Here is a 17,340-nt window from a genome sequence, read left to right as displayed (position 1 = left end):
ACACACACGTGTACACACACACGTGTACACACACACACGTGTACACACACACGTGTACACACACACACGTGTACACACACACACGTGTACACACACACACGTGTACACACACACGTGTACACACACACACGTGTACACACACACACGTGTACACACACACACACGTGTACACACACACACGTGTACACACACACACGTGTACACACACACGTGTACACACACACACGTGTACACACACACGTGTACACACACACACACGTGTACACACACACGTGTACACACACACACGTGTACACACACACGTGTACACACACACACGTGTACACACACACACGTGTACACACACACACGTGTACACACACACACGTGTACACACACACACGTGTACACACACACACGTGTACACACACACGTGTACACACACACACGTGTACACACACACACGTGTACACACACACACGTGTACACACACACGTGTACACACACACGTGTACACACACACACGTGTACACACACACACGTGTACACACACACACGTGTACACACACACGTGTCCACACACACGTGTACACACACACACGTGTACACACACACACGTGTACACACACACGTGTACACACACACGTGTACACACACACGTGTACACACACACACGTACACACACACACGTGTACACACACACACGTGTACACACACACACGTGTACACACACGTGTACACACACACGTGTACACACACACACGTGTACACACACACACGTGTACACACACCCGTGTACACACACACGTGTACACACACACACGTGTACACACACACACGTGTACACACACACACGTGTACACACACACGTGTACACACACACACGTGTACACACACACGTGTACACACACACACGTGTACACACACACACGTGTACACACACACACGTGTACACACACACACGTGTACACACACACACGTGTACACACACACACGTGTACACACACACACGTGTACACACACACGTGTACACACACACGTGTACACACACACACGTGTACACACACACACGTGTACACACACACACACGTGTACACACACACACGTGTACACACACACACGTGTACACACACACGTGTACACACACACACGTGTACACACACACACGTGAACACACACACGTGTACACACACACACGTGTACACACACACGTGTACACACACACACGTGTACACACACACACGTGTACACACACACACGTGTACACACACACGTGTACACACACACACGTGTACACACACACACGTGTACACACACGTGTACACACACACGTGTACACACACACACGTACACACACACACGTGTACACACACACACGTGTACACACACGTGTACACACACACGTGTACACACACACACGTACACACACACACGTGTACACACACACACGTGTACACACACACACGTGTACACACACACGTGTACACACACACACGTGTACACACACACGTGTACACACACACACGTGTACACACACACGTGTACACACACACACACGTGTACACACACACATATACACACACACACACACGTGTACACACACACACACGTGTACACACACACACGTGTACACACACACACGTGTACACACACACACGTGTACACACACACACGTGTACACACACACACTTGTCCACACACACACGTGTACACACACACACGTGTACACACACACACGTGTACACACACACGTGTACACACACACACGTGTACACACACACGTGTACACACACACACGTGTACACACACACACGTGTGTACACACACACACGTGTACACACACACACGTGTACACACACACGTGTACACACACACACGTGTACACACACACGTGTACACACACACGTGTACACACACACACGTGTACACACACACGTGTACACACACACACGTGTACACACACACACGTGTACACACACACGTGTACACACACACACGTGTACACACACACACGTGTACACACACACGTGTACACACACACGTGTACACACACACACGTGTACACACACACACGTGTACACACACACACGTGTACACACACACGTGTACACACACACACGTGTACACACACACACGTGTACACACACACGTGTACACACACACGTGTACACACACACACGTGTACACACACACACGTGTACACACACACACGTGTACACACGCACGTGTACACACACGTGTACACACACACGTGTACACACACACGTGTACACATATACACGTGTACACACACACATATATACGTGTGTACACACACACACGTGTACACACACACACACACACGTGTACACACACACACGTGTACACACACACACGTGTACACACACACACGTGTACACACACACACGCACATATACACACACACACGTGTACACACACACACGTGTACACACACACGTGTACACACACACACGTGTACACACACACGTGTACACACACACGTGTACACACACACGTGTACACACACACACGTGTACACACACACACGTGTACACACACACTAGTACACACACACACGTGTACACACACACACGTGTACACACACACGTGTGCACACACACACGTGTACACACACACGTGTACACACACACGTGTACACACACACACGTGTACACACACACACGTGTACACACACACGTGTACACACACACACGTGTACACACACACACGTGTACACACACACACGTGTACACACACACACACACACACACGTGTACACACACACGTGTGTACACACACACACACACACATGTGTACACACACACACACGTGTACACACACACACGTGTACACACACACACGTGTACACACACACGTGTACACACACACACGTGTACACACACACACGTGTACACACACACGTGTACACACACACGTGTACACACACACACGTGTACACACACACGTGTACACACACACACGTGTACACACACACGTGTACACACACACACGTGTACACACACACACGTGTACACACACACACGTGTACACACACACGTGTACACACACACACGTGTACACACACACACGTGTACACACACACACGTGTACACACACACACGTGTACACACACACACGTGTACACACACACACGTGTACACACACACGCGTGGACACACACACACACACACACACGTGTACACACACACACGTGTACACACACACGTGTACACACACACACGTGTACGCACACACACGTGTACACACACACGTGTACGCACACACACGTGTACACACACACACGTGTACACACACACACGTGTACACACACACGTGTACACACACACACGTGTACACACACACACGTGTACACACACACGTGTACACACACACACGTGTACATATACACACACACACGTGTACACACACACACGTGTACACACACACATATATGTGTACACACACACACACACATACACACGTGTACACACACACGTGTACACACACACACGTGTACACACACACGTGTATATACACACGTGTACACACACACGTGTACACATACACACGTGTACACACATATATGTGTACACACACACGTGTACACACACACGTGTACACACACACACGTGTACACACACACACGTGTACACACACACGTGTACACACACACACGTGTACACACACACACGTGTACACACACACGTGTACACACACACACGTGAACACACACACGTGTACACACACACACGTGTACACACACACGTGTACACACACACACGTGTACACACACACACGTGTGCACACACACGCGTGCACGCACACGTGTACACACACACGCGTACACACACACACGTGTGCACGCACACGCGTACACACACACGCGTACACACACACACGCGTACACACACACGTGTACACACACACACGTGTACACACACACACGTGTACACACACACATGTGTACACACACACACGTGTACACACACACACGTGTACACACACACACGTGTACACACACACGTGTACACACACACACGTGTACACACACACGTGTACACACACACGGTGTACACACACACGTGTACACAGACCCACGTGTACACACACACGTGTACACACACACGTGTACACACACACACGTGTACACACACACACGTGTACACACACACACGTGTACACACACACACGTGTACACACACACACGTGTACACACACACGTGTACACACACACGTGTACACACACACGTGTACACACACACACACACACACACACGTGTACACACACACACACGTGTACACACACACACACACACACACGTGTACACACACACACGTGTACACACACACGTGTACACACACACATACACACGTGTACACACACACGTGTACACACACACGTGTACACACACACACGTGTACACACACACATGTGTACACACACACACACACACACGTGTACACACACACACGTGTACACACACACGTGTACACACACGTGTACACACACACACGTGTACACACACACGTGTACACACACACACGTGTACACACACACACGTGTACACACACACACGTGTACACACACACACGTGTACACACACACACGTGTACACACACACGTGTACACACACACGTGTACACACACACACGTGTACACACACACGTGGTCCTCACACACACGGGTACACACACACACGTGTACACACACACGTGTACACACACACACACGTGTACACACACACGTGTACACACACACGTGTACACACACACACGTGTACACACACACACGTGTACACACACACGTGTACACACACACACATGTACACACACGTGTACACACACACGTACACACACACACGTGTACACACACACACGTGTGTGTACACACACACGTGTACACACACACACGTGTACACACACACGTGTACACACACACGTGTACACACACACGTGTACACACACACACGTGTACACACACACACGTGTACACACACACGTGTACACACACACGTGTACACACACACACGTGTACACACACACACGTGTACACACACACACGTGTACACACACACACGTGTACACACACACATGTACACACACACACGTGTACACACACACACGTGTACACACACACGTGCACACACACACGTGTACACACACACACGTGTACACACACACACGTGTACACACACACGTGTACACACACACGTGCACACACACACACGTGTACACACACACGTGTACACACACACGTGTACACACACACGTGTACACACACACGTGTACACACACACACATATACGTGTACACACACACGTGTACACACACACACGTGTACACACACACACGTGTACACACACACACGTGTACACACACACACGTGTACACACACACACGTGTACACACACACACGTGTACACACACACGTGTACACACACACACGTGTACACACACACGTGTACACACACACACGTGTACACACACACGTGTACACACACACACGTGTACACACACACGTGTACACACACACACGTGTACACACACACGTGTACACACACACACGTGTACACACACACACGTGTACACACACACACGTGTACACACACACACGTGTACACACACACACGTGTACACACACACGTGTACACACACACACGTGTACACACACACGTGTACACACACACACGTGTACACACACACACGTGTACACACACACAAGTGTACACACACACACGTGTACACACACACGTGTACACACACACACGTGTACACACACACACGTGTACACACACACACACGTGTACACACACACACGTGTACACACACACACGTGTACACACACACACGTGTACACACACACACGTGTACACACACACGTGTACACACACGCGTGTACACACACGTGTACACACACACACGTGTACACACACACACGTGTACACACACACACGTGTACACACACACACGTGTACACACACACACGAGTACACACACACACGTGTACACACACACACGTGTACACACACACACGTACACACACACACGTGTACACACACACACGTGTACACACACACACGTGTACACACACGTGTACACACACACACGTGTACACACACACACGTGTACACACACACGTGTACACACACACACGTGTACACACACACGTGTACACACACACACGTGTACACACACACACGTGTACACACACACACGTGTACACACACACACGTGTACACACACACACGTGTACACACACACACGTGTACACACACACACGTGTACACACACACACGTGTACACACACACACGTGTACACACACACACGTGTACACACACACACGTGTATATACACACGTGTACACACACACACGTGTACACACACACACACACACACGTGTACACACACACGTGTACACACACACACGTGTACACACACACACGTGTACACACACACACGTGTACACACACACGTGTACACACACACACGTGTACACACACACACGTGTACACACACACGTGTACACACACACACGTGTACACACACACACGTGTACACACACACGTGTACACACACACACACTTTTACACACACACGTTTACACACACCCGTGTACACACACTTTGACACACACACGTGTACACACACACGTGTACACACACACGTGTACACACACACACGTGTACACACACACACGTGTACACACACACGTGTACACACACACACGTGTACACACACACGTGTACACACACACGTGTACACACACACACACACACACGTGTACACACACACACGTGTACACACACACGTGTACACACACACACGTGTACACACACACACGTGTACACACACACACGTGTAAACACACACTTGTACACACACACGTGTACACACACACGTGTACACACACACACGTGTACACACACACGTGTACACACACACGTGTACACACACACGTGTACACACACACGTGTACACACACACACGTGTACACACACACACGTGTGTACACACACACGTGTACACACACACACGTGTACACACACACGTGTACACACACACGTGTACACACACACACGTGTACACACACACGTGTACACACACACACGTGTACACACACACGTGTACACACACACGTGTACACACACACACGTGTACACACACACACGTGTACACACACACACGTGTACACACACACACGTGTACACACACACGTGTACACACACACGTGTACACACACACACGTACACACACACACGTGTACACACACACACGTGTACACACACACGTGTGTGTGCACACACACACGTGTACACACACACACACACACACGTGTACACACACACACGTGTACACACACGTGTACACACACACACGTACACACACACACGTGTACACACACACACGTGTACACACACACACGTGTACACACACACGTGTGCACACACACACGTGTACACACACACGTGTACACACACACACGTGTACACACACACGTGTACACACACACACGTGTACACACACACACGTGTACACACACACACGTGTACACACACACACGTGTACACACACACGTGTACACACACACACGTGTACACACACACACGTGTACACACACACACGTGCACACACACACACGTGCACACACACACGTGTACACACACACACGTGTACACACACACGTGTACACACACACACGTGTACACACACACGTGTACACACACACACGTGTACACACACACACGTGTACACACACGAGTACACACACACACGTGTACACACACACGTGTACACACACACACGTGTACACACACACGTGTACACACACACACGTGTACACACACACGTGTACACACACACACGTGTACACACACACGTGTACACACACACACGTGGACACACACACGTGTACACACACACGTGTACACACACACGTGTACACACACACACGTGTACACACACACGTGTACACACACACACGTGTACACACACACGTGTACACACACACACGTGTACACACACACGTGTACACACACACACGTGTACACACACACGTGTACACACACACACGTGTACACACACACGTGTACACACACACGTGTACACACACGTGTACACACACACACGTGTACACACACACACGTGTACACACACACACGTGTACACACACACGTGTACACACACACGTGCACACACACACACGTGTACACACACACGTGTACACACACACACGTGGACACACACACGTGTACACACACACGTGTACACACACACGTGTACACACACACACGTGTACACACACACACGTGTACACACACACACGTGTACACACACACGTGTACACACACACGCGTGTACACACACACGTGTACACACACACGTGTACACACACACGTGTACACACACACACGTGTACACACACACACGTGTACACACACACACGTGTACACACACACACGTGCACACACACACGTGTACACACACACACGTGTACACACACACACGTGTACACACACACGTGTACACACACACACGTGTACACACACACACGTGTACACACACACACGTGTACACACACGTGTACACACACACACGTGTACACACACACGTGTACACACACACACGTGTACACACACACACGTGTACACACACACGTGTACACACACACACGTGTACACACACACACGTGCGCACCCTCACGTGCGCAGCCACGTGCGCGCAGCCACGGCCACGTGACCCCTTCCACGGGCCGGCCCCGCCCCTTCCTTGGGCGCGGGGCCCGGGCGCCACCGCGGGGCCGTTGGCGGGAACTCGGCCCCGCCCCTGGCGGGAAGCGGCGGGGGAAGAGGGGAGGTGTCACGTGACCGTGCGGGTGTGCACGTGGCTGTGCACGTGTGTATGTACACGTGTGTGTATGTACACGTGTGTGTATGTACACGTGTGTATGTACACGTGTGTATGTACATGTGTGTGCACACACGTATGTGCATGTATGTACGTGTGCGTGCATGTACATGTACGTGTGCGCATGTTCATGTATGTACATGTATGAGTGGGTATGTACAGTGTGTGCACGTGTGTACATGTGTGCGTGGGTCCATGCATGTGCATCCACACGTACACACATGTGTGTTCATGTATGTGCATGCGTGTTCATGTATGTGCATCCGTGGTCATGTATGTGCATGCGTGTTCCTGTCTGTGCGTGTGTGTTTGTGCATGTACTTGTATGTACATGTGCGTTCATGTATGTGCATGTGTGTTCGTGCGTGTACTTGTATGTACATGTGTGTGTGTTCATGTACGTGCATGCGTGTTCATGTATGTGCATGTGTGTTCGTGTATGTGTGCATGTACTTGTTTGTACATGTGTGTTCATGTATGTGCATGCGTGTTTGTGTATGTACATGTATGCTCATGCATGTTCATGTGCGGTCATGTATGTGCGTGTGTGTTCATGTACATGCTTGTGCATGTATGTGCATGTGTGTTCGTGTGTGTTCTTGTATGCTCCTGTTTGTTCATGTATGTTAATGCATGTGCTTGTGTGTTCATGTATGTGCGTGCGTGTTTGTATGTGTTTATGTCCATGAATGTGCATGCCTGTTCGTGTATGTTAATGTATGTGCTTCTACATGCATGTACATGTGTTTTCATGTGTGTTAATGTTCATGTGTGTTCATGTATGTTGAGGCATGTATATGTATGTTCAGGCATGTGCATGTGTGTTCATGTATGTACATGCGTGTTCATGTATGTACATGCGTGTTCATGTATGTACGTGCATGTTCATGTATGTTTATGTATGTTCATGCATGTTCCTGTCCAAGCCCTCCAACCGCTTCCCCCTCCCTTCCCAAGCCATTCCCCGATCCCGGAGCAGCAGCATTCCTGTTTCCTCTTCCAGATGGATCCCAGGGGGACGAGGCTGGTACCCACTGTGCTCCCAACTGCATCCCGACCGCATCCCGACTGCATCCCAACCACATCCCAGCTGCATCCCGACCGCATCCCAGCCGCATCCCGACCGCATCCCGACTGCATCCCGACCGCATCCCAGCCACATCCCAGCTGCATCCCGACCGCATCCAAACCGCATCCCAGCTGCATCCCAGCCGCATCCCAGCCGCATCCCAGGTGCGTCCCAACTGCATCCCAGCCGCGTCCCGACCACATCCCGACCGCATCCCAGCCGCATCCCGACCGCATCCCAGCCGCATCCCGGGCGCATCCCAGCCGCATCCCGACCACATTCCGGGTGCATCCCGGGCACATCCCAGCCGCATCCCGACCGCATCCCGACCGCATCCCAACCGCATCCCAACCACATCCCGACCGCATCCCAGCTGCATCCCAACCGCATCCCGACCGCATCCCAGTCGCATCCCAGCCGCATCCCGACCGCATCCCAGCTGCATCCCAACCGCATCCCGACCGCATCCCAGCCGCATCCCAGCCGCATCCCGACCGCATCCCAGCCGCATCCCGACCGCATCCCGACCGCATCCCAGCCGCATCCTGACTGCATCCCGACCGCATCCCAGCCGCATCCCGACCGCATCCCGGCCGCATCCCGACCGCATCCCAGCTGCATCCCGACCGCATCCCAGCCGCATCCCGACCGCATCCCAGCCGCATCCCGACCGCATCCCGACTGCATCCCAACCGCATCCCGGCTGCATCCCGACCGCATCCCAACCGCATCCCAGCCGCATCCGGACCGCATCCCAGCCACATCCCAACCGCATCCCAGCCGCATCCCGACCGCATCCCAGCCGCATCCCGACCGCATCCCAGCCGCATCCCGACCGCATCCCAGCCGCATCCCGACCACATCCCGACCGCATCCTGACCTCATCCCAGCCGCATCCCGACTGCATCCCTACCGCATCCTGACGGCATCCCGACCGCATCCCGACCGCATCCCAGCCGCATCCCAACTGCATCCCGACCGCATCCCGACCGCATCCCAGCCGCATCCCGACCGCATCCCAGCTGCATCCCAACCGCATCCCGACCGCATCCCAGTCCCATCCCAGCCGCATCCCGGCCGCATCCCGACCGCATCCCAGCCGCATCCCAGCCGCATCCCAGCCGCATCCCAGCCGCATCCCGACCGCATCCCGACCGCATCCCGACCGCATCCCGGGCGCATCCCAGCCGCATCCCAGCCGCATCCCGACCGCATCCCGGCCGCATCCCGGCCGCATCCCAGCCACATCCCGACCGCATCCCGACCGCATCCCGACCGCATCCCGACCGCATCCCGACCGCATCCCAGCCGCATCCCAGCCGCATCCCAACTGCATCCCGACCGCATCCCGACCGCATCCCAGCCGCATCCCAGCATCCAGGCGGATCCCATCCAGGTAGGATTATTCCTGCTTCCAAGCCTTAAGGCCAATTCCCAGTGCATTCCAGCCTCTGCATCCCAAAGGAGAACGGGATGGGTGGGGGGGGGGGGTGATGCCTTCCCACCGGGATACGGAACAGGGACTCGGGATGCTCGCAGGGAAAAGCTGGAATTCCGCCTTTGGAATTAGGGCATTGGGATGCTGGCGCTGGCAGGGATCCCAAACAAGGGACAATAGGAGACTTGGAATGTCGGGGTCCGTGGAAGTGGAGGGAGAGGGGACGTGGAGTGGGAATGGTGGATGGGGGGGATGAGTAGGGATCCCATATCCCCTCCCTGCTTGCATCCCATCCTGCATCCCTGCTCAGCATCCCATAGAGCATCCCATAGAGCATCTCATAGAGCATCCCATAGAGCATCCCATAGAGCACCCCATAGAGCATCCCATGGAGCATCCCATAGAGCATCCCATAGAGCATCCCATAGGGCATCCCATAGAGCATCCCATAGGGCATTCCATAGGGCATCCCATAGAGCATTCCATAGGGCATCCCATAGGGCATCCCGTAGAGCATCCCATAGAGCATCCCATGGAGCATCCCATAGAGCATCCCATAGAGCATCCCATAGGGCATTCCATAGAGCATCCCATAGAGCATCCCATAGAGCATCCCATAGAGCATCCCATAGAGTATCCCATAGAGCATCCCGTAGAGCATCCCATCCTGCATCCCTGCTCAGCATCCCATAGAGCATCCCATATCCCATCCCTGCTTGCATCCCATCCTGCATCCCTGCCCAGCATCCCATAGAGCATCCCTGCTTGCATCCCATATCCCATCCCTGCTCAGCATCCCATCCAGCATCCTTGCTCCAGCATCCCGCTCCTAAAGTGGGAATTCCATAGGGAAAGGAGGTGGGAATGGCAGAGGGAAAGGAGGTGGGAATTCCATAGGGAAAGGAGATGGGTATTCCATAGGGAAAGGAGATGGGAATTCCATAGGGAAAGGAGCTGGGAATGGCAGAGGGAAATGAGATGGGAATTCCATAGGGAAAGGAGGTGGGAATGGCATAGGGAAAGGAGATGGGAATTCCATAGGGAAAGGAGCTGGGAATGGCAGAGGGAAATGAGATGGGAATTCCATAGGGAAAGGAGGTGGGAATGGCAGAGGGAAAGGAAGTGGGAATTCCATAGGGAAAGGAGGTGGGAATTCCATAAGGAAAGGAGGTGGGAATTCCATAGGGAAAGGAGGTGGGAATTCCATAGGGAAAGGAGGTGGGAATTCCATAGGGAAAGGAGGTGGGAATTCCATAGGGAAAGGAGATGGGAATTCCATAGGGAAAGGAGGTGGGAATGGCAGCCTCATGTCCTTAGCCTTCTCCTTGGGCAGGCATGGGCTGAGGCCCGGAAAACCACGGAATTCCATTGGCAAAGCCCCCGGGAGGCGTGATTCCCGTGGGATTCCCGTGCGGAAAGCAGGGATCGGGGAGCGCCGTCGCGGGGCCCACTGGACATTGGGAAGCTCGCTGTGGAATTCCAGCTGTTGGGATGCCCCATCGGCGTGCCACGCTTCCAGCAGGGAAAGCCTACGGAAGGGACCCCCAGGCTCCTGCCATTCCAGAGGTGAGGAATTCGGGATTCCCGGAGCCATTCCCAAGAGAGGGAGGGAATTCCGGGAGCCAAGTGGGATGAGGTGAGGCCAAAGAGGCCCATTCCTCCCGTTTGGAATGCTTCGGAATGCGCCTCCGGAGCTGTCGCCATTCCCATGGCGTATCCCTATGGATGCAGCTCCATACCCCCTCCAAATTCCATTGTCCCGGAAGCAAAGGACGTCATTCCCAAAGCCTTCCCGTTGGGAGCAACTCATCCAGGCACTGTGGATCCCGGGATCGCCGTTTTTCCACGGCATTCCATAGCATTCCATAGCATTCCATAGCATTCCATGGCTTTCCATAGCATTCCATGGCTTTCCATAGAATTCCATGGCATTCCATAGCATTCCATGGCTTTCCATAGCATTCCATGGCTTTCCATAGAATTCCATGGCATTCCATAGCATTCCATGGCATTCCATAGCATTCCATAGCATTCCATGGCATTCCATAGCATTCCATAGCATTCCATGGGATTCCATGGCATTCCAGCCGTCCTCTAGCCATCGCATCCGGGATAAGGCCGAGGATGCTCCTCCATCCCTACGGATGCTCCAATGGGTTCAATGAGGGGCCGGGAATGCCGTCCCGCTGCCAAGGAACCGGATCGGGAAGCGATTCCCAAGATCCCATCCCAAACTTTTCCTCTCTCTTTTCCAGAGGCGGAAAACCTGAGGAGGAGACGAGAGGGGAAAACTGGGAAGCGCATCCAGGGTTGAGGAATTCCATGGGTGAGTTCGCCGGCATCCCTTTGTCCCGGGTATCCCGTTATCCTGTTCTTAGCCGTCGGTATTCCTGATGGATTTAGCCCCCATGCGTCTTGCCGGCGGCATTCCGAGCGGCCGGAAAACCGGGAATGGAGGGGGGGGAAAAACTGGGAATGGCATCGCCGGGAGTTGGGATCGGGATGGCTTCGGAGGGGAGCGATGGAAGCAGGAATCCCATATATCCCATATATCCCATGTATCCCATATCCCCATATATCCCATATATCCCGTATCCTATATATCCCATATATCCCATATATCCCATATCCCATATCCCATATTTCCATATATCCCATATCCCATATATCCCATATCCCATATTTCCATATATCCCATATCCCATATATCCCATATCCCATATTTCCATATATTCCATATCCCATATATCCCATATTCCGTATTCCCATATATCACATATATCCCATATTCTGTATATTCCATATATCCCATATATCCCATCTATCCCATATCCCATATATCCTATATCCCCATATATCCCATATATCCCATGTATCCCATATATCCCATCTATCCCATCTATCCCATATCCCATCTATCCCATATCCCATCTATCCCATACATCCCATATCCCATCTATCCCATATGTCCCATCTATCCCATACATCCCATATCCCATCTATCCCATCTATCCCATATTCCCATCTATCCCATATCCCATCTATCCCATATCCCATCTATCCCATCTATCCCATCTATCCCATATCCCATCTATCCCATCTATCCCATATCCCATATATCCTATCTGTCCCATCTATCCCATATCCCATCTATCCCATCTATCCCATCTATCCCATATCCCATCTATCCCATGTATCCCATCTATCCCATATCCCATCTATCCCATCTGTCCCATCTATCCCATATCCCATCTACCCCATATGTCCCATCTATCCCATACATCCCATATCCCCACATTGGGAATGTTGCCTCGGATTAGGTTGGGAATAGGCCTTTAAGGGCTGCTCCTTGCAGCATTCCCAACTTCCTGGGACAACGGCCTCCTTCCCGTAGGGAATTCCATGGCTCCGGGCTCACTCCCACCCCTTTGTCCCGCTTGGATCCAAAGTCGCTTTTCCCATTTGAGGACCAAGCCCTTGGGAATTCCCAACAGGAATCCCATTGCCTTCCTTACCCCGCAGCCAGCCCTGGGGCCCCGCTTCCCTCTATCCCTATGAGATCCCATCCTGATCCCCATCATTCCCATGATGATCCCCACCATTCCCATCCTGATCCCCATCATTCCCATCCTGATCCCCACCATTCCCATCCTGATCCCCATCATTCCCATGATGATCCCCATCATTCCCGTCCTGATCCCCACCATTCCCATCCTGATCCCCATCATTCCCGTCCTGATCCCCACCATTCCCGTCCTGATCCCCATCATTCCCATCCTGATCCCCACCATTCCCGTCCTGATCCCCACCATTCCCGTCCTGATCCCCATCATTCCCATCCTGATCCCCACCATTCCCGTCCTGATCCCCACCATTCCCGTCCTGATCCCCACCATTCCCATGATGATTCCTATTCTGATCCCCACCATTCCCATCTTTCCCATTCCCATCCCCATCCTTCTCATTATGACCCCCACCATTCCCATCCTGACTCCCACCATTCCCATTCCCATCCCCATCCTTCCCATCCTGATCCCCACCATTCCCATCCTGATCCCCACCATTCCCATCTTTCCCATTCCCATCCTGATCCCCACCATTCCCATCCTTCCCATTCCCATCCCCATCCTTCTCATTATGACCCCCACCATTCCCATCCTGATCCCCACCATTCCCATTCCCATCCCCATCCTTCCCATCCTGATCCCCACCATTCCCATCCTGTTCCCCATCCTCATTCCCATCTTTCCCATTCCCATTCTGACCCCCACCATTCCCATTCTGACCCTCATCCTTCCCATTCCCATTCCCATCCTGACCCCCATCGTTCCCACTCCCATTCTTCCCATTCACACTTTCCTATCCCCATCCCCATCCTTCTCAGTCCCATTCTTCCCATTCCCACCTTTACATTCCCATTCCCATGCTGACCCCCAACCTTCCCATTCCCATTCCCATTCCCCTTCCCATCCCCATCCCCATCCTTCCCATTCCCATTCTCATCTTTCCATTCCCATTCCCATCCTGACCCTCATCCTTCCCATTCCCATTCCCCTTCCCATCCCCATCCTTCCCATTCCCATTCCCATTCCCATTCCCATCCTGACCCCCATCTTTCCCATTCCCACCTTCCCATTCCCATTCTGACCCCCACCATTCCCACCCTGACCCCCATCTTTCCCATTCCCATTCTTCCCATTCCCATTCCCATTCTGACCCCCACCATTCCCACCCTGACCCCCATCCTTCCCATTCCCATTCTTCCCATTCCCATTCCCATCCTGATCCCCACCATTCCTATCCCATTCCCACCCTTCCCATTCCCATCCTGACCCCCATCCTTCCCATTCCCCTTCCCATTCCCCCTTTCCCATTCCCATCCTTCCCATTCCCATCCTGACCCCCATTCTTCCCATTCCCATTCTTCCCATTCCCATTCTTCCCATTCCCATTCCCCTTCCCATCCCCATTCCCATCCTGACCCCCATCCTTCCCATTCCCATTCCCCTTCCCATCCCCATCCCCGTCCTTCCCATTCCCATTCCCATTCCCATCCTGACCCCCATCCTTCCCATTCCCATTCTCATCTTTCCATTCTCATTCCCATCCTGACCCCCATCCTTCCCATTCCCCTTCCCATTCCCCCTTTCCCATTCCCATCCTGACCCCCATCCTTCCCATTCCCATTCTTCCCATTCCCTTTCTTCCCATTCCCCCTTTCCCATTCCCATCCTTCCCATTCCCACCTTTCCATTCCCATTCCCATCCTGACCCCCATCCTTCCCGTTCCCCTTCCCCTTCCCATCCCCATCCCCATCCTTCCCATTCCCATTCTCATCTTTCCATTCCCCTTCCCATCCCCATCCCCATCCTTCCCATTCCCATCCTTCCCATTCCCATTCCCCTTCCCATCCCCATCCCCATCCTTCCCATTCCCATTCTTCCCATTCCCATCCTGACCCCCATCCTTCCCATTCCTGTTCCCATTCCCCTTCCCATCTCCATCCTGACCCCCATCCTTCACATTCCCCTTCCCATCCCCATCCTTCCCATTCCCATTCTCATCTTTCCATTCCCATTCCCATTCCCATTCCCATTCCCATCCTGATCCCCCCCATCCCCATTCCCCTTCCCATCCCCATTCCCTCTCCTCTCCCCCCCTTTCCTTCCCCCCCATTCCCGGTCCCTCCCCTCCCTCATTGTCTCCTCTCCCTCTCAAGCCCCCGCTGGGTTCCCGGATGTGCGCTCCCGGCGATGGGGCCGCTGCGGGGCCGAACGGCTCCGTCCCCGGCTCCGTCCCCGGCTCCGACCCCGGCCCCTGCCCCGGCCCCGACCTAAACCTCGGTTTCTGGGGGTGGTGGGGGGGGGGCAGCAAAGGGCAGGGCTGGGCCCAACCCCCCCCAAACCCGGCGGGATTCACCCAGGAGCCTCCCCCCTCTCCGCTCGCTC

General features: G+C 53.1%; 1 protein-coding gene across 1 annotated transcript; it reads left to right on the top strand.

Annotated features, from left to right (window-relative positions):
• Window positions 1-9,795: 9,795 nt before the first annotated feature.
• Window positions 9,796-17,248, top strand: LOC134163761 (basic proline-rich protein-like; the record flags this gene model as incomplete). The annotated part of the gene is made up of 2 exons (XM_062618907.1): window positions 9,796-11,349; window positions 17,112-17,248. Coding segments are annotated over exons 1-2 (1,691 nt in total), but the record flags the coding sequence as incomplete, so codon positions are not given.
• Window positions 17,249-17,340: the final 92 nt, after the last annotated feature.

The sequence above is a fragment of the Pezoporus occidentalis genome, unplaced genomic scaffold (assembly GCF_034315485.1).
Source record: "Pezoporus occidentalis ecotype Australia unplaced genomic scaffold, CSIRO_AGI_Poc_V1 ctg2062, whole genome shotgun sequence".
NCBI lineage: Eukaryota > Metazoa > Chordata > Aves > Psittaciformes > Psittacidae > Pezoporus > Pezoporus occidentalis.
Note: the sequence above shows the minus strand (reverse complement) of the source record. Positions and strands in the feature narration are given on the sequence as shown.